Source organism: Corella eumyota, chromosome 1, assembly GCF_963082875.1.
Source record: "Corella eumyota chromosome 1, kaCorEumy4.1, whole genome shotgun sequence".
NCBI lineage: Eukaryota > Metazoa > Chordata > Ascidiacea > Phlebobranchia > Corellidae > Corella > Corella eumyota.
Genome location: NC_137490.1, coordinates 3,040,905 through 3,061,620, shown reverse-complemented (window position 1 = coordinate 3,061,620; position 20,716 = coordinate 3,040,905). Strand labels below are relative to the sequence as shown.

Genomic DNA, 20,716 nt, shown 5'->3' with positions numbered 1-20,716 from the left:
GGAAAACGGTAATTAGGAATTTGTATGATAATTAGGTTTATAATAGTTCGTACTAATACTTAAAAAAGAATTAGCAGGCATCAATAAACAAGCTAAAATGGGTAAGTTTGTTTTGATTGAAAAACCGTAGACTAAAATCGTGTTTTATTTTTCAATAAATATTTTTGTTATATTTAAATTATGTTTATATAAACTTTATATTGTTTATATTAAATCACAGTTAAGCTTATTGTTGTCGTATTCTAAGCAGATTATGTTTATTTTTTTTAAAACTATTTTGAAAATTTAAGGTAGGTCAAATTTTTTCAAATTTTTTACATTTTAATAATGCTGTAAAATTGAATGTAATATTTAATATGCCTATATGCAAATAATGTTTATTACAATTAAAGTTTAAACATTACTGTATAAACATAGCCAAGTGCAGTAATGTTTACAAAAATTACCTGCAGCGTTGCTTTTTTACGAAAGTATATTAGATCCTTTTATAAAATTAATGCAGAGTTTATTTAAATTTCTCGTATAAGGGGTATACTGTTTTGTAACATTTTATTATTTAAACAAAATTTGTTATTTTTTCGCTTGAGCAAAGTTGTTTTGTTACACAAAGAATTTTTTAAACGTGAAGTTTTGATATTTCGATTTCGTGCTTTTTGATAGAACGCTATTTAGCTCTCTACATCTCCATGCGGCATTATAAAATTTGTTTTTATTTCCAAGTGTGGAGCACTTACTTTAAAAGCGAAACAATAACTTTCGTTACCAAGAGGTGTAGGGTTTGAGCGAGAGGTGTAGGGTTTGAGCCGCACCAAAGCCACACTATTCGTTTTAGCGTTTATTTTTAGCGTTTACGGATGGCTTAAACACGACACAACAACACCCTTACTCAATAAAAATATACAACGTATCACACTCTTAAGTTAATGCAAAAAAGTCTACAAATTCTGTCAGTGTATTTTTTGTGCTTCTTTTTTTTGTATATATCTTTATCCTTGATGTGAGAAAGTCGAATGCACGACTTAAACAGACCCAGTCTCGAGTTGCCTTTAGCAGTTTGGGATTCGACCCAGTCTCGAGTTGCCTTTAGCAGTCTGGGATATTATAGATTATAATTGCCCTATAATTATGCTGCTGATTAAGTGCTGGCTTACCAGGAGTTCTTGCCGTTTATAGCGCCTTATCCAAGGACGCTAAAGCATGAGATCAGTGGGGATTGAACCCTCGACCTCAGGTGTGGTGTAGCAAGTGTTCTTACCACTACACCACGCTGCAGGTTCTTATTGACTATGGTAGTAAAACGTCGTAGATTAAATGGTATTAAGGTTAATTATATGTACCACAATCACCTGCTCTTAGTTGTCACAGCGCTTGTACGTGTTGAACTACCTCACTAAAAATATTACTATAGTTATCTCAAAATGCGTCATTTTAACGCATAGTTGATATTTTTGATAACCTTAACAGGGGGACTCACGTTTTTTGCTTAAAATATACGCAAGCATTATCTGTGAACGTGATATTTACCAAACCAGTTATGGAATATGGGTTAGAGGTTAAACTATATTTATATTTAAATCGCCTTAGATTTGGATTATATTTTCAAACTGCGTTGTTTTTATTTTTTAAGCCTCTTTTGAACTTCAAAAAAAATTGGCAAATAAAAAATAAAATATCCTAACCGCGTTTTTAAAATACAAAGTTAGAAAATATTATTTTATTTTATACGAAACTCGATAACAAACTGAACTATCCATCAGAAATAATTTGTATAATGTTAATTCAAATAAGATCCTGGCGTTGATAAAAAAATGTGAATCGAGTTTCTATGTCCTTGCATAGAAATATTTTTATAGATAAAATCAAGTATTTTGTAATCGCTAAACTTGGTTTTCAGTACAAATTTAACTTCAAAATTTTCCATTTAAAAATTAAGTTAATCAAGTTGGACCAGTTTTCTAAATACGCAGTTTCAGAAACGTTTACTTTCTGAGGTTGTATTTTTATCGTGGTATTTAGGTGCTAATACCTTTTAGCATTTATATATTATTCAAGCCATGTTTATATTAAACAGTACCTAGCTTAAATATTTAAAGTTTTTCGTTGGAATTTTTACAAATCATTTATTTTAATGCACAATCATTGTTTAAGGCTCATAGTTAAAAGGGGTTTAGTTAGATCTCGTAAATTGATAAGTGCAAGCGATAACACAATTTTTTCTTCATATTTATATTCACTTAGGGCTTAAAAACGATTTTTAAGGTTTTAACCTAAACATTATATTGGCCATCAACCTCCTATTTTTTATTTACAAAATAAATATTTTATTTCGGAGAAATTGGACCCGCTTTGACCTAGAGACCCTTGGTCATATTTTGCACGGAAAAAAAATGTTTAAAAATAAATTTTTTTCTGGCAGTTTTCGAAATTGGAAAACAATTTTAATTACTGGTTATATATGATGTCTATTGCAAATTGTGACGTCATTATATCACGCAATCAGTTAACTGTTATATATAATAATTGATTTAAATTGATTTTTGTAAGAAATAAAATATTTTTTATATTAATTAAAATTGATTTAAAAGGCCAATACATATTTAGTTTCTTAATTGTTTTTAAAACTTGAAAATTAATTTATTATAGATCTTATATATACTTTGTTTGTCATTTGCCTTTTTCAGCTACAACTATTTGCAAAAAAAATATGCACTTTTGCATTCTGATAACAATTTTTTGCAAGACAATTTACTATCGTTGTATTGAATATATTTTGATTGTTCTTCATAAATTACCCCTCTGGGGACGATTTTTAATGGCCAATTAAATTTTTGTTACCATACCCTATACCATATTTGACAAATAAAGGTGTTTTGTTATTAATACAAGATCTGTATAAAATAATAAAACAGGTAGAACGTTAGTAAAACGCCTTAATAAAACGATAAAACAATTACAAAAATATTATTAGGTTAATATCGAACGTTAAATAGCATATACCATATTTGCCACACGCTAAAACAACATTAAAATATCAATACCATATCCCAATGGGCCTAATTGAATTTCTTTTACAGAGAAAAAGGAAAATAATTATGACAATTCAATCGATGTGGACTCGGATCGCAATATTCGACGATCTTGTTGGAAGTATTCTAAAGGAAAGGGTCTGAGCACCAGTCGACTTTCATTTTGGCCGTTGTTGGTTTTACTGATCTTGACAATGAAGATACCACAGGTGACAAAAAAATTAATTTAAAACTTATCTTTAAATGTAGTTTACATATCTGTTAAATTTGTATTTTTTTGGTTTATTTTTTTAGCAAAAAATTTTATAATCATTATTAGTTACGTGGTAACGTAATAGGTCAAATAATAAATTGTAAAGGTTATTTATTTTTTGGGGGATATCTCTGGGCGTTTTTTTACAGGTGTGAATATATTATTGACCTTAAGGTTAAGATGTCAACTTTTTTTCAATAAAATTTTTGTTTACATGGTTCTTTGATAACTTTAGTCACAAACCGGTGACATTTCGCTTATTTGGGTAAAGGGTGTCTTAAGCACACAGATTAAATTATCCGTTTATTGAAAAATTTATTCAAGAAATAAATTATTGGCGCCGGCTATGGTATGTGAAAACGACATCTTTTAATCACGAAAATTATTTTTTCCATTTTGTCCTAAATTTGAAAGTTAAAACTGGTGTTAACACGTGGAGCAGTTTGGTTCAGAAGTTATAGCATAAACACTTTAGAAAAAAAGGTTTCGTAGCTAGACGATGCTGATGAAATAATTTTAGTTGACAAAATATCGTATTCAAAATTCAGTGGCAAAAAATCGTGCATTCAATTTAAGCTTAATTTGCAAAAAACAATAAAAAAAATTCCGTATTTTTTAATTGATGATGCTGTAGGCTACTTCGTGCAAATTTTGATGATTTTCGTAAAGGTTTTTGACAGAAAATTGACCTGGAATAAACTTTGAAACGTCTGCAGTGGTAAAACTATAAAGTTTAATCTAAATCAAGAGTTCATATAGACAAATACGTGTCAAAAACAATGTTTTTTTAACTTCAATTTACCGCCAAAAATTACACTCTTTTGTAATACTAAGATGAAGAAATAAATTTAATATCCTAAAAAATCGTTTCAGCAAAAAAATTTTAAATAAAAAATAATGTTTTTTCATTTTCGCAAAAAAAAATTACGCCCAATTTTTACAAGCATACGCCTGGAAAATGCCGCGATTTTACTAATATGGGTAGCTAATAAATCATCCTGGATTATTCTAAAATTTTGTTGATAATTTGCGTTTATTTTCGAGCGATTATCCTTTCGATTTGCATCTTCGTCGCATGTTTGTAATAAATTAAAAAAAATTTGACATTAGATCAAGAAGGATTTAGATGCGCTTAGTGTAAACAGTTAAGTTCAAGGTACGGTACAAACTGGGACGGAGCAAGCACATGCACATATTTCAACCACATTAAGATATACAGACCCCCCCCCTTGCATAAATTCTATCTCTTACAATACAGACTCATTTAGGGGAAATTAAAATTTTTTTTTAAAATATCAACCTGTTTAACCTGACCACTGTTTTATACGTGTTAATTCACTGTTTATAGTGGAATTCCCGTTATTTTAATTACTATAGTATGTAGTAGTACGGTGTAAGGTCAGTTAGGTTTTGTTTAAGTTAGACGGGAAAGTTTTAAATTGAGAAAAAGGCGGCTACGTAGTATCATCTGATATCTGGACTTATATATAAACTGCGGCGTGTTCTGTAATCATGTGATGGTTAAACGCATCGCACAAAGGACTTGTTAAAATTAATGCTCAAAATAAACAACAACAAAACCGATATTTGATAAAAATTTTGCCCAAAAAAATAAAAAAAATAATTTTTTCAGAAAAAATAATTTTTTCGGAGTTAAATTTTTAAATATTAGAAATGATTGAGAGTGGAGAATATTTAAATGAGTTTAACTCGAGTTATGAATATGAGGGGGAAGAATATCCGACCGAGTTTTATTCTATATATTCAGATAGCTTTATTAACGAAAACAATGGAACGGAATTTGGAAATATTGATGTGGTAGGTTATAAAAAAAATTGCAAGTTTTTCAAACTAAAACAAAAATTTCGATTTAAAAAAAAATAAGTTTTTAAAAAAATTAAAATTTTGCAAATATAAAATTTTTTTGTCATTTAAATCACAAAAATAGAATTTTTCGATTCCGCAAAAATATTTGGGTAAAGTGCAAATTATATTTTAATTAATACTGTTAAGCTTTTGACGTCATCACTTAATTAGGCGCCGTTCGAAAAAACGATGACCCAATAAAGAGATATGTGCGCGTCATAAGTGATAACAATACAATATGGATAATTTCACATTAAAAAAACGCTATAAACAGCAAACATAAAATTTAATTTCTGTAAAGTGTTTTTTTACTATAAAATTTAACATTTACTCGCAATAAAAAAGCATCACACAACAAACTCCTTTTCGTGCTAAAAATAGAATCCAAATATTAAAAAAAATAAACAAAGAGAGCGAGGTTGTAAATGGAATGACCTCAAGTAACCTTTTTTTATTCTTGATTTCTTAGACTTCACCAAAGCAGATGCAAGAAATGTTATGCCGATATCTTCGCTATAAAGAGGAATGCTACGAAAAACTTAACGAAACTGCGAAGATATTTGATGCTTTAAACGGTATAGACTTTTGGAATTTTTATTTAAAATTTTTTTTTTTCATGTAAAAAATAAAATATTTTTTTTAATTTTGAAAATTTATTTTTAGAGCCATATTGTCGTGGAGATTTTGATAATTTTATTTGCTGGCCGCACGGAAAATCTCGTTCGTTAATCAACGAATCCTGCCCCGATTTTATTGATTGGAAAAACGGTAATTTTTTAATGCAACTTTATTGTTTAAGCGAAGTTTGTGGGGTAAAAACACCTGTTTTTATTCAATAACCGTCTCTATATTTTTCCTGGAACAAAGTGTTTGTGTATATTTACCGTAATTGAGAAAACTCATCTGTAAACTAACTTTTTCGTAACCAAAATTTTGCTTAAAATCTCGGATTTTAAACTGATGTTACAACCACCAAAGGAATGCCGATCGCTGTTGACTGTGTCATGTTTTTGTGTTTACGAATTTTTTTTTCTTCCATGGATTAATTCTCGGAATAGCTGCGCAGTGTTAAAAAAATTCGCTCGTGAACTCGACTTAATGCTTAATAAGCGACTTAACCTGAAGGCTATAAACAGTTTAAGGTGTCAAGTACGGCCAGATTAATTTACATTACGCTCTTGCATTACGTTGCCTATATACTATCCTGTGTTGATTTCTTCACTCTATTTTTGAACTTATTTGCGTAGATTTGAATTCAGATATAATTCGAAAATATTTAAGTTTATTTTATATTGGGCGGAATTTTTTTTTAACGAATTATCAAACAACATAAATTAAATTTTTAATTTATTTTTAGATTCTTTGCGCGCATATCGTTATTGCGGTCCAAATGGAACGTGGTTAACGAATGAAATCGAGGGCCAGTCTGTTATTTGGCATCATAGAAAGCAATGCAATGCTTTACAACATAGTCCTAACTATGAAACGCCAAGCGAGTCGGAGGTAAAATAAAAGTAATTAACAATATTGAGTTTATATTTTGTATACCCCGATAAAAATATATGCTTTGCATAGCCTGACAACGAAATAAAATTTAAATGTTGTCGGTTTTTTTAAACAAAAGTTACGCTTTAAAAATGAATCACGTTACGTTTTTTTATATTATGTTTTTACCCCAACCCATTCTTAATAGTTACTTTATATCTAATAAGGGGTTAATATATTATTTTATTATTCCGATAATAAACTTAAATACTTCTTGTTACGTTTACGGTTCTCGAAAAAACTCTTGCTACTTTAAAGACTTTAAAGAAAAAAATTGTGGTTTAAAATAACATGATATAAAAAAATATTTTTTTAAATACCGGTATTCTATATTTTTTAATTGCAAATTAAAATTTAAAAAATTTAGAAACTTCTTAAATGTGGTGAATAGAAGACGGTTCAATTAAAACTTTAAAGTTATAAAAGAACATTCTCATGTCTAGTAATTAAATTTACGACAAGTTTTTAAGTTGCCTTTTCTAAAAAAAATCTAAATTTATTCTTTACAAAATTTCTCAAGAAAAAAAACTTTTTTTTTAATGAATTGTAATATTTTTTATTTAATATTTTCAACGAATTACATTTTAAAGTATAGGCTTTATTTATATTTGTTTTAATGATTGAAATAATAAGTGTTTTTATTATGTCTAGGCTACCCAGTATGCAAATTAATAGCGCATTAATCCGTTGCATTTATTTTTATGTTATTAGTAAAAACAATTTAAACCCTTTTTAATTTATTGAGAAATCAATTCGGGTTTAACAGAATTAGTAATTTATTTTTAAACGCTTTTGGGTGTAACTTATTTGTGAATTACAATTTAATTAAATGAAGCTTTCAAAATAAATTTATTTTTATTAATTTTTTAATTTTTTTTGTGTTCAGGTTAAACTGGTGGACACACTGACAATAATATACACCAGCGGTTACTGGTTGTCGTTGGTTTGTCTGGTCGCTTCACTTTTTCTACTCACATTTTTTAAGTAAGTTATACAGAACGAAAAATATTAAAAATTAAATAAAAAAAAATAATGAAAAATTATAAAAAACAGAAATTAAAATACATAAAATATATATTTTTGTAGTTCTTCTTAAAGAATTTTTTCCAAACTTTTTAAGAGTTTTTTACAAATAAAATTTTAGGCCAAAAATGTTAATAAAATACCAAAAATTGATAAAGTTTTTAAATTATATTGCTTAAATTTTAACAAAATGTGACAAAAAAATAAATAGTTTTAAAGATTTTTAATTATTTTTAGAAAGTTGCATTGCACAAGGAATTATATCCACATGAACTTAATGATCTCATTTATAATTCGCTACGTTGCTGTCCTTGTTAAAAATAAAGTGATCGACGATCAATATAGTTTGGATAGCTACGAAGTGAACCTAACTGATGAGAAAATGATGGTGTACTGTGATCAGTACGATGGAGTTAGTGGAATAATGGTGAGAAATTCATATTTAAAAGCTTTCGAATATTATCGAACTTAGTTAAATGTAATACAAAAACACTTAAAATTTAAGAATTTTTACCGAACTATTTCTCTAAAAATTTTGGCATTATATAAATGACAGCTTATTTATTTTCTTTTAAGATATTATCGATTAATTTTTTAATTTCTAAAATCATTTTAAGGTATAAATGAACATTCTGTTTAGTCTGTTTACCATTATCGTGATAGGAATATCCCCATTTAGCATATTGAGGTATAACGAATTTACAGCTTAAATACTCATTACTGTCATCTATAAAAGACAAACAAAAGATGCTTTTGTCTATTGTAAAACAGTACAAAAAACTGCCTAAAAACTCGTAAAAATAATAATTTTTTTATCTAAAATTTTGTAACTTGATTTTTGATAAACATTTTTTTAGATTTTACATTAATTTTTAATTAAAACTCCTAAAATTTTTATTGAAATCAAAATATATTAGCTTATTTAAGAAATAAGTGGTAAAAATAATATATTTTGTTACATTGTGCACTTTTATTGATATAATCATGGGGTTATTAAGTTTTGAGAACTTAGTTTTTCGTAAATACCAAACTAGATTTACCAGATGGCTATAATTTAATTTTATAAAATTTGTCATAGGTTATATTCCTTACTCTATTAATTAAAAAAACAATTCCATTTTGAATATCTGATGACATTTATTATTTTCTATTTTATTTTGTAGTTTTCCAACTATTTAGCTTTTGACTTATTTTGTTTTAGATAAGTTGTCGAATGTGCATAGTTCTGATGCATTACGCTATAATGGCAAACTACTTCTGGCTGCTTGCTGAAGGAGTCTATCTGCAGTTGTTACTAGCTTTTGTGATGTCAGAAGTCAACTATTTTCCCATTTTTATGGCATTTGGTTGGGGTAAGTTAAAAATCAGAAATATACTTAAAAGTTTAAAGTAATAAAACAATTATTGGTGACCATGCTATAATGTACTATAAAATATTTGTATAAACATTATTACTTTTGGCATGTTTTAAATCATTAAATTGATTTTGTTATTTTTTCCCGTCGCCTTGTTGTAATATGTATATCGTATTTATTATTTACTCTTATCAATGCGCGAAAAACCAAAAAAAAAAAAAAAATAATTAAAGTTTTTGTGAAAAAATCACAATTTTTTTATAAATTGAACCATCACTAAAATATCATTTTCTACTAACCTTTTATGCATATACTATCTCGGTTAAAGTGCATAGGTGTTACGCTTTAACAATAATCATCTTTTAAAATCGCCTACGGTTAGGAGAAAATCAGTTTTTTGTTTATTTATCCTTTCTTACTTTTCCGTTTTATATCTCAGGGAAAAAAAAAGAATTGCTTGACTTTTTTGGGGGGATTTTTAAATATTTTATTTATTTTTCTATTTTTTGTTAGGTGCACCTTGGATATTTGTAGGGGTTTGGGTGGCATTGAGATTAACTGAAAGAGATGAAGGTTGTTGGGCTATAATGGATGATGAGCGACTGTGGTGGGTCCTGGAAGTTCCCGTTATTATTTCAATCGCGGTAAGGCGACTGCTTAAATAAAAACATTATTTATATCTAAAAATATATTTATATAAGCTGGTATATTGGTATTTATTTTTCCATTTTTTGTGTTTATATAGTTTATTTAAAGTTTAGTCCACCACGTTTTATTTCCCACCATACCACTGGATTTAAATAATGTATTTTTTCTTGATTTTTCAGATTAATTTTCTAATCTTCAGCAACATTGTTCGGATGATCGTTTCAAAATTAAGAGCAAGAAATATGAGAAAAAGTGATTACAAGTATCGCCTGGCTCGCTCCACTCTTGCCCTAATTCCACTTTTAGGAATTCATTATTTTGTTTTTCTGGCAGTTTCGGATCGGAAGTTTGTGGGGAATAGATCTGCATATTTGCGAGTCTCATTTGAGATGGTTTTTACCTCTATACAGGTACGTTATAGTTATTTTTTTACAATAGAAATATGAATTATTTGTTGATATAATGTGGTTAGGATTTTTTGATTGATATCAATTAAGTTGAAATTTTTGTCGTCTCGTTTTTGGTTTAGTTCTTCAAAATATAAGTTTTTTTTTTTTTGATTGACATAATAATAAAGTCTTACGGCGTATAAGGGAATTTAAAAAATTCCTCGTAAATATCATGAGTCATAAAATCAAGGTTCAACTAAGTAGGGAATTCGATTATTTTCGCGTTATGCATTGCACCAACGGCGACCTTTGCGGTGCTCCTTGCATTTTTGCCTATAGATCAATTTATTTACCAAACAATTTCGCGATCTTTTGTCGTCACACTAAATTTCTCGGAGCGTAAATATTTGTATCTGATAGTTATTAATCGTGTTTGCCAAACAACTTGTGTTTATGTCTGCGCAAATTTTTACCAACGCCCACTAACCGTGAGTGGTTGAACTGAGATGCACTTATACGTTATCGACAGTTGACATTTAAGGGTTTTTAACTTTGAGTTAGGCGCTGTAAACGGTACGAACTCCTGCCGAGCCAGCACTTAATCAGCAGCTTAATTATTTGGCAATTATAATCTATGATATTCCAAACTGCCAAAGGCAACTCGAGACTGGGTGGTAGTAACTGTTGTTACTCTATGTTTAGGTCGCGCATTCGACTTTCCCACATCGAGGATAAAAATATAAACAAAAAAAACTTCTTTTTTTTTATCGCAGGGTGCTTTGGTCTCTATTATGTATTGCTTTTTAAACGGGGAAGTACAGACTGAGATTAGAAAAGTCTGGCGGGCTTGGAGGTGGAAAAACGGTCTTCCGGCCGCATCTTCCAGAAAATGTTCATCTTTTAATAGCAACGGGACACAGTTGACGACTTGTCATTCTCAAGTTGAGAACTCGCACCAAGAGACTACATTAACATTGCTTCCACAAAACGGAAAGCGCGATTCGCAATACACGAATCGCAGCTCAACAGACGCAAGCGACATAAACAAAAACAGTCCTTTAATTACCGGCTCGGGGGGATTTCCCTTAGCTGGAAACGGCCTGGATTCGTTCCACGAGGAGAAGTTGTAAACGTTTCGCGTACTGAGTTTAAAGTAAAGTTCATAGTTGCCCCTCACCTTGCCTAGTTTGTTGACGGACGTCGCCGATGATAAGTGAAAAATGTCCCATGACTAACTTAATAGTAGTTTGTTGATTGTCTTGCTAATGCTACGGATTTTTCTTCATCTGATGTAATATATGATTTTTTATATAAAATTCTGTACGTTGATTTTATATTTATTGTTATCGTACAATTGTAAATAAATAATTTATTTGTCACAAAAAAAGTTTTTTTGACTCATTTCTAATTAGGTCGTTCAATATTATTATTAAAGTATTTATTATTAAAACTGTGACGATGTAAAATTATTTTTTTTATTTTTTTAATCAAATAATTTTACGATTTAACAGTTTTTTGTTTAAGATATTCTATTTTTAATTAAGGTAAAATGAGGTTAGATATGATTTAGATAATATTTTTTCTATTTATTTTATTTTTGTTGTTTTTTTATATGTTTTTTCGTATTTTTGTTACTGAAAAAAACACATGGGTATAACTTGAGTTTTGAGGTAAATTTTTGTCTGGTTTTGTAAATAAGCAGCGGTGGAAAATACAATTGTCGTGAAACTACATTTTGTCATTGATAACAATACGAAAAAAAGTTCGCTCGAAAACAAGTTAAATCGAGTTGTTTTTGTATGATTTAATTAAACAAAAATGTCGTCGTAAACTTGTGATGTCATTTGCTCGAAAGTAACTTAAAAATACCTTTTTCTATTTACTATCGAAATTATTTTTACTTGTTATAAAAAATTATTTTAAAAAACAACAAACACTTATAAATTGTAACGAAAAATCGCTTCTATTGGGATTCAAACCCTAAACCACAAGACCACATATAAACTCGAAAAATAGTAAACTTACGAACATTTTGTTCAACAAACAAAACTTCAAATTTTACCAGTCACCACAAATACGATTATTTTAGTTTTAAAAACATTCCCAATTCGGGAATGCTAACTTTACGTTTGAGAAAAAGGGGCCTTCCTGAAACCAACGGAAGGCCCTTTGGACTCCCTATTTACCGTGGAATATTAAGCTTTATTTAATTTTCGAAATTGCACAAATAGGCGTATTTTTAAAAGATTAAAATATTAACACTTTTGGGTATGTTTAGTTAAGGCAAGGACAGTTTAGAATTAATTGTGTGTTAGTTAAGTTGGTTGCGAAGGAGTCACGTGGTATAGCGAAAGAAAAAGTGAAACGAAGCGTGTGGTAGATCTATGTTTAGTACTTTAGTTCTAGACAATGCATTGTTTCAGACGAAAAAACGATTAATTTACATGGTTTGTTTGTTAAGCCTTATGTCAGACATAATATAAACATGTTATTATTTCGAACGCTTATGTCACATATTATATAAAGTTATGCAAGTTCGTTTTGTAAGCACTAACCATGATTAATGAGTTAAGTGTATTACTAGCATTCCGTCTGTGGCTCGTATAAACAAGCGTTTAAGTGTATACATGAATGTGGTGTGTTAAAACTATCAAAATATACAGACATACGAAGCCTAATGCTAGCCACTGAACGCGTATATGCTTTAAGTTAAGTCGTGCAAGTATGGGACGCTTTGTAGTTGGTTTTGTAGTTTTTTGGAGATTTTGTTTTGTAGGCTAATGACGTGTTCTGTTAGGCTTACGTAACCAAAAATCCACTCTAGTTTAAGTTAACCTATGTTACATATATTGTACAGTTACTTTAAAATGCGAAAAAATGTTTTTTTTAATTTTATTAAAATGTGTAAAAAAATATTTGTTTATTGAATTATTGATTATATTTGTTTATTCTATGTCTTAAAAGTAAAATTCCTCTTTTAAAACTAACCTACATATATGTTGATTAACAGTGTACTTTATTTAATGATTAATACAATCTTAAAGAACAAAATTACAAAAAAAACTTAATATAAATTAAAGAAAGGCATATTAACATTTATAATAACGGAAGAAGCGCAATAGATAGTTGTTATTAGATAACACTTTTTAAACTTTTAAAAGTTTTTAACAATATATATTAAGAAGACAAATGCAAGACAAAGAGCAATTAGTAAAATAAATGCTGCACAAAGTAATTAGGGAACAAATGGGTACACATATTTGAAAGCATTCAAATACTTTTTTTTTTAAGTTGAAGTTTTAACGGTAATCTTCCCTTTTTGACTGCGGTTAGTAAAGTTGTTATTACGGGTGCAAATGTAGTAGTAGACACCTTCTCTTATACTTACTACTACGCCAGGGTAGGAGGCAGGAGCGTTGTTAAGTAGATTATCTAGTTTGGTTTTATCATCCACTGAGAGTTCACCACAATCGGCTTCTTGGCGACACCTAAAAATAAATGTGAAGTTGAAACTGTTTTGTAAAACATTTTGGGTTACCAACGTATATTTGTATAACATTTTTAAGGTAAATAACATGTAATGTACAATATAAAAAAAAACTTTAAAATGGAAATGGTGCAAAATAATTGTTTTTTAAAACAGGTTAGATGAAGGCCAGAAAAAGTAGATTAAGATTGTTAGTTTTCGAATTATTTTTTTGATAAATGTCATATTTTTAACTTATAACTTTATGATAGGTTTTGTTGTTAATTTTACAGTATCGCATGGTTATATACCAGTACCACCTTCTTTTGATTTAAAAATTTTGGTTAAGTACGTATGATAAAGTTTGTAAATATTTTTTAAATTTTGGTTAAGTACGTATAATAAAGTTTATAAGTTAACAGTAGTAACATACCCATAATATCCTGAACTAGTCAGTTGTAATGCAAGGCTTAATTGTTGTTCAGCGTCGTCAGCTCCGTAGGTTTCCATACTATTCCATATCGGGATCATATCTGGTAAAGTTATAGCAAATTACATTTAGTTTATATTACTAGATTACCATTGCATTGAGATTTTGTGGAATACTTTGTTTTTCGCGATAAACGTTAAAATTTTGATTTATTAACTCTTATAGTTTTGTCAGATCATTAAAATGTTATTTGCTTTTCGTAGGTTTAATAATTTCTATTTAAATTTGTTGTAGCATTGTTAGGTTAATCTGTAATAGCCAATAAAAAATGTTTTTTTTTGGAGAACTTACTTCCATATAAACTTGACGCTTGGTATGTAAACGGGTAATTTTGATTTGCAGCCGGGGTCTCCGCCATATTAGATCGATCCGTTCCATCCGTTCCTTCGCCCGCGTCTCCGGTTTGTCCGTCGCCACCAGGAGGCTCTGTTTATTAAATTTAAATATTGCTATTAGAGTTGTAGTTTGCTAAAAGGCTTTGCCGAAAGCCGAAAGGTTTCGGGTTCAAGTCGCACCAACGTCACACTATTCGCCCTTGAGCCCGGCGTTTACAAATAGCTTAAAACACGTAGTAAATTTACACTTTTTCTCAAGAAATATACAAAAAACGAAAAAAAATTTCGCTATTACACTCTTTAGTTACTAATTTTTATCCAAAAAAAAACAAAAAAGTTCAAAAAAATATTTGAGTAACTCGTTTGTAACACTTAACATCTAAAAATTATTTTTTACCATTGTTATGTCGATTTGACCCGGTCCATTGGATATGGACTAAATCGTCTTCAGTTATTTCTAAATTATTTGGCACAAAGTCGTACTCAACAGCTGGGTAAACTTGAACAATGTTTCCTCTTTTACCTCTCACGTTTAAATTCACGATACGCTTATCGTCGGCAATTTCTGCAAAACATTTAAATATTATTTTAAATACGTACCTCAGTGAATATCTAAAATATTATATGCTTACATTTTATTTTGAACTCGAATTTCGAATATACAATTTTACCAAAATTTTTGTCAAATTTTTTAAAGTACTGGGTAAACTTAAGGAAAATGTCTCGCTGTTAGTAAATTAGCGTTTTTCGCATACGACAGTACATCTAAAAATTAATGCATTGCATTTGTACTACACCACACATGAGGTCGTGGGTTCAATCCCCACTGATCTCATGCTGTAGCGCCCTTGAGTGAACGCTATAAATGGTATGAACTCCTGCTAAGCCAGCACTTATTCAGCAGTATAATTATCAGGCAATTATAATCTATAATATCCCAAACTGCCACAAGCAACTCGAGACTGGGTCGGAGTAACTGATGTTACTTTATGTTTAAGTCGCGCATTCGACTTTCCCACATCGAGGATAAATATATATACAAAAAAAAATCTAAAATTAAAAATAAACAGAAACTATTTTTGCACTTCTTTATATATGCGGTATAAACATATTTCTCAGGCTACATAAAGAAATAGGTTAGCTATTATTCATGCTTTAAAGTTACCTGCAGGTCGTGGTGAAATAAAGAAAGCGTGGCTTCTGTCTTGAAATGTTCGGCCCGTTTGGTCGGTGTTAATAGCTAGTTGTAAAGGTTGACCGTCTGCTCCAATATTAACCAGCGGGTTTTGCTCAATTACTGATCGTTGTATAACTACATTGTTTTCCCTTAAAAAAAGATGTAGTTTTAATAAGGACACTTTCATTTAATGGAAAACCATTTTAACAATTAGCCGAAAACCGTATGCCCAAAAATGCCATTTTATCGAAAATCATCTGGAAAATGAAAATTTGTTTTTCGGTCAAGTGTCCATTTGAACCAAATGGTTTTCGATTATAGGCAAGTCCCGTTTAATTGTGAAGTTACAATTGATGGCAAAAATTATGATTATTAAGCGGACAATATACTACAATACAATATGTAAATAATGTATGTTTAAACCAAAATTTGAATTATCATTTTTAACTTCGCATTAGTATGTTGGTTGTACTTAATGGTGTTTAAAAAAACCTAATGTTTTTTATCATGTTTTTACGCATTTAAAGTAGGATATTTTTTAATATGATTAACTTACTTTTGTTCATTTTGCGCAGCAAATGTGTCAAATGGATCATAGTCGTCGGTTGAGATATTATACCTAAATATTTAATATCAAACTTTATATACATTTCAAAATTAAGGCAATAATATTTAAAAATTGGGTATTTTATATTTCTTATTGTTAATTAAATAACCACATATATCTTAAAACCATTCAAAATATACCTTGTAGATATTAGAATTACTTTACATTAAGGTAATATAATAGGCCTAAGTTAGAGTTTGTTATACCTTATTCTTATAACGCAACGTTGTTTATTATTGCTCGGAAATCGAGGTATATTCCATGTGTAATTTAAAGGGGTAGTGTCCCGCCCGTTTCCTAGGTGATTGACACGTGACCAGTCAGCGGGCTAAACAAAAAAATATGTTTATAGACAATGTATAATTAGATGGTTTTCAAACAGTAATTTAAATATTTAATTGTAAAAATATGGCCGCGTGAGGGCGGCAATGAGCAGTAAGGTTTATATTTTTGTCAGTATATCAATTTAAATCCAGTTTCTACTATTTGCTTTTAATATTGAAGTATTAAAAATATAAAAACCTTGCAGTCAACTGGTGGTGGTACCACGAAACAGACGTCCTCTATTTCGTCATGATTAGTTATTTTTACTTCGTCATAGGGGGCTCCCCATTTAAAAGTGACGTCATCGTGAATATTGTTTGCATTTAAACACTAAATAAAAAGGTTTTAATAGAATAAAATATTGGAAATTAACTATAAATTAGCATTGTTATAACTAGTCGTTAGCCTACCAAACGGTCGACATTTTAATTGTCGTAACTTGGTTGCAACTCGCAACTAATATTTGCCTGCAATAACTCAGTTCTATTTATTTTGTAGGCCTATAAATAAGACTTGCATATTTATTGTCCACTAAGCGGAGCTCTATTAGCGTCGTCTGCCAAGTTTTAAAATGCGGAAAGGGCGGAATTTTTATAACCTTACCCTAATCTTCTCTTGTGAATTCCACTCCTTTCTTAATTTTTTTAGTCTTACACCCGTTTAAACCGACGGACGACGCTAATAGAGCTTCCATTAAGTTTTATTATTTAATGTGTTGAAGCGTTGAAACTTACAATGCGAAAAGTTTCGGATTCGAGTCACACCAATGCCACACTTTTCGCCCTTGAGCCCGACGTTTACAAATAGCTTGACCTTGTCCAAATATAACACCCTTAAGCGATAAAAATAATAAAAACCTATCCTATTAAGGAGAAAGAACAAAACACTTACAGTTGTTTCAGTGGTGTACTGAGGTGCTAGCTCCAAGTAGTTGAAATATTCTCTCCATTCTCCTCCTTTCTCTGCACAAGCTTCAGGATTATTCGTTTCAGACCAGTGTTTTTTGCCACCTCCTTCTATATCTTCAACACAAGTCCCGTATGCCTTGGTGTTAAAGCTGTTTTCCGTGTAATAACTAAAAACAAAGGCGGTACTGAATTAAAGTACTATACCGGAGTAATTCAGTAACTATTATAGATCTACCAGTCAAAAAAGGTGTTTTTTTATATTCTTAACTAAAAAGATATAAAATGTGTGCTACTTTAAACTGTGAAAAAGGAAAACAGAGGATGTACTAATTAATAGCCCAATCTATACCAGGATATTTACAAGTAAACTTCAACAAAAAACGCTGTGTTTTTTGTGTGTTTCTTTCTATAGATAAGAGATGTGTTAATTTTGCTGTACACTATAAACATACCTGCACTGGTCTTCACTATTAGCCAGAATTGCGATGTCCCTCCACGGCGTGGGATGCCAATAAGGATAATAATCTCGTTCTTCCGGGCACTCGTATCCGCTTCGGTCACCGTTCGGGTTCTGTCGGGTGAAAATGGCTGACGAAACTTCTTGGTTGTTTTCATCAAGATCTTGGTCAGCAGTAAACAAACCTTGTATATAAATTTTGATAATATTAATTTGAAGAAAAGTTAAAAGGTAGTTAGGAAATGTTAAAACATGAATACACTCATGTCTGGTAAAATGTAGGACTTTAGCACTTCACGATTTAGTAATTAAAGGCTTTGTTTAAATCAACATATCATAAAATACTTTAGTCACAACTAATCTTTCATGACTACTAACAGTCTATATTTTTAACACACAAGGCAATAGAGAGCAATGCAGAATTGTTAAAGAACAAAGAAGCTTTGTTTACCAGAAAAACTAATTACCTTGCGAGATTAATTTAGCGGTTAAGGTTATCGAAAGGCAAGGTCATTAGGCTAGTGTTAGTAGGGTTGGGTTAGTAAGGTAGGGTTAGTGGGTAATGCTACAGTGTTGGTAGAAAAGGGCAAGTGGAGCAGTTAGTAGGAGAGGTTTAGTTGGTTAAAGCAAGTAAAATAAAATATTCAGAAAGAGCAAAGCAGTATGGGTTTTCACTAAAGTAGTGTAAACCTTGCCTCTTGACCAAAGTACAAATCTTATTAGGTCAATTAAGTGCGTTCCCGTTTACCTGGTTTTTACTTATTATTTCTGGTATATAAACTAGCTTTTTCCTTAATAATTTATGTTTTAATATACCCTTATTTCTTTCCCGTCGATAGCAAGCATCATACCATTCCCAAGTTTCGTGTAAACCTCGATCAGCCCTTACGTTATTATCTCTTCTAGTTTCAACGGTGCTTTTCGACTCACCGTCGTTATTTGGGTTTTGATATGTTTGGGTAGCGGGTTGTTGCCCGTTTCGAATCGTGATGCTGTCGTCAGCTATAAGTAAAAAAAAGGAAAATTTTATTTTTTGCCTTTAAACATTTTTAAACCTTGGTATTACCTGTTTTTAAAGTTGGGTCTTAATATCATTTACACCAATACAAATACCTCAAATTCTAATTTGATTTTGTTTTGGTTTATGTATTTTAAATTCGTTCTGTGTTAACAAATTTATTTTTTGTTAACTAAAAACTGGACTTACGAGCAGCCGTTGGTACATCATCCTGGCACATATATTGTAGAACAAAATTACAGTTCAACTTCTGTGGTGAGTGATCTTCGTCACCACCACAGCCATGCTGGTTTGTCCATTCAATCGTTAGTTCGGAATCTCCTACTACTCCGCTTTGAAAAAAATTCTGTAGAACAAAATTTGTCTATTAGTTTGGTCAATATAGTTTTGTATATATTGTATATATGTAGCTTATTTTGGATAAATCCGCGTAATCTCACTTTAATTTTTATGAACAAATAGTTTTTTGATGTTGATTTAAAAAAAAATTCATAACATTTTAATCTAAATCGTGATATCTTGTGTTGTTTAAATTGAAAATAAGTGTATGTTAAAGGCTTTCTTTTTACGGGTTCTTCAAAATTATACACTACAATTTATAGCGTAGTAAGAACATATTTAAACTACTAATTACCATCCTGTATTGTTCCTCTTCCGATCCAGCTGCGTTTCTGTTTTGGTCTCCAACGTTATAGCCACCACGGTTATTGTTCTATAACAAAAAAATAAAAATTTGCCTATAATAAAAGCATATATAACTTCACTGAGATTAACGGGTTACAATTAAGTTAAATTTTAAATTTAAACCTGTGAATCGAAGAGTCTGTTGTTGTTTTCTCTTGTAGCTGATTTTCCTCGCAATCTGTTATTGGAACCTCTCATCATATGGAAATACACATCTCCATAGGCTAGTACTACAACACAAGATAGTACTAAAACACCAAACAACTTCATGTCGGTGTTAACTTAATTAACAGTTCTTACTTTAAAATGTACTTCTATAATATATACAAAAAATGGGTTTTGAAACTGATCTTTTGGTTTTATTTTTACATGTTATGGTAGCTGTAAATTAGCTTTCAATTATAAATAATTGATGTAGTCATTCATAACAACAGCTATATAAATTTTGTACTTTATTTAGTGCTCAAAGCTTCTTTATTAGCAAAAAACGCTAACAATAGTACCTACAATTTAAAGAGTGATAAAGCTGTACAGAGTCCAAGTTTAAGTGTTAGCTAAAACTAAACACACTTATAATTTTAAACTACTCTTTGCTAAAACTGAAAGTGCCATGCTTGCATGTCTGTCTTGATTTAAACTATTCTGTAAACAGAATATAAACTCACGTAGGCTGGCAGCCACACAAACAAAGTTAGAGTAATCATTAACTTATTGTGATGCATTGTACAATTAATACCATTTGAATACGTACACTACCTGCTGCTACTTGAATATACTATATGACTGTATAACGTCGTTAAGATATCCTATTTTGGTAAACTAGTAAGACTGTTATAGTCATTGTGCGTATATATCTAAATCACCTGTTTCTGTAATGCCCCGGGCATAGTCTATTTCTACATGGGCTCAGCACAGTAAAAAGTTAGCTTTGCCACTACATACAATGCTATTCTTAAAGCACATCATGTGATTGTTACGCTGTGTAAAACGTGCGTCACTATTTCCTGCTGTATACCATTAGAATATCGTTAAATTTTAATGGTGCTTTCCAAAACATAAGTTAGAATTATTGTTATATTATTGTTAAAATAAAAACGTTAAATCGCAAACAGTATAACCTTATTGTTATAAATGTAAATGTTAAA

The 20,716-nt window shown here is 30.1% G+C and overlaps 2 protein-coding genes across 2 annotated transcripts; one reads left to right on the top strand and one right to left on the bottom strand.

Moving 5' to 3' along the window:
- On the top strand, positions 1 to 11,822 carry LOC145742642 (glucagon-like peptide 1 receptor). Its single transcript, XM_082560422.1, has 11 exons — positions 1 to 101; positions 3,075 to 3,235; positions 5,615 to 5,720; positions 5,809 to 5,913; positions 6,503 to 6,648; positions 7,577 to 7,674; positions 7,951 to 8,140; positions 8,915 to 9,065; positions 9,582 to 9,712; positions 9,896 to 10,126; positions 10,879 to 11,822. The coding sequence occupies exons 1-11, from the start codon at positions 98 to 100 to the stop codon at positions 11,233 to 11,235; spliced, it is 1,680 nt and encodes a 559-aa protein (XP_082416548.1). The 5' UTR covers positions 1 to 97; the 3' UTR covers positions 11,236 to 11,822.
- Positions 11,823 to 13,104: 1,282 nt separating this feature from the next.
- Positions 13,105 to 19,881, bottom strand: LOC145742965 (protein DD3-3-like). The gene is made up of 14 exons (XM_082560815.1): positions 19,695 to 19,881; positions 19,522 to 19,599; positions 19,077 to 19,233; positions 18,686 to 18,871; positions 17,865 to 18,054; positions 17,396 to 17,579; positions 16,703 to 16,834; positions 16,387 to 16,508; positions 16,130 to 16,192; positions 15,562 to 15,722; positions 14,794 to 14,961; positions 14,353 to 14,487; positions 14,005 to 14,104; positions 13,105 to 13,593 (listed from the first exon to the last, which is right to left on the bottom strand). The coding sequence occupies exons 1-14, from the start codon at positions 19,839 to 19,841 to the stop codon at positions 13,392 to 13,394; spliced, it is 2,025 nt and encodes a 674-aa protein (XP_082416941.1). The 5' UTR covers positions 19,842 to 19,881; the 3' UTR covers positions 13,105 to 13,391.
- Positions 19,882 to 20,716: the final 835 nt, after the last annotated feature.

Excerpts from the sequence above, each read along its gene's own strand:
- LOC145742642 (XM_082560422.1), top strand. Across the intron at positions 5,721-5,808 it reads GATATTTGATGCTTTAAACG|AGCCATATTGTCGTGGAGAT; the intron begins GTATAGACTTTT and ends ATTTATTTTTAG. Across the intron at positions 10,127-10,878 it reads TGGTTTTTACCTCTATACAG|GGTGCTTTGGTCTCTATTAT; the intron begins GTACGTTATAGT and ends TTTTTATCGCAG.
- LOC145742965 (XM_082560815.1), bottom strand. The coding sequence starts at position 19,841 with ATGAAGTTGTTTGGTGTTTTAGTACTATCTTGTGTTGTAGTACTAGCC. Across the intron at positions 15,723-16,129 it reads GCTGCGCAAAATGAACAAAA|GGAAAACAATGTAGTTATAC; the intron begins GTAAGTTAATCA and ends TCTTTTTTTAAG. Across the intron at positions 13,594-14,004 it reads ACTAGTTCAGGATATTATGG|GTGTCGCCAAGAAGCCGATT; the intron begins GTATGTTACTAC and ends ATTTATTTTTAG.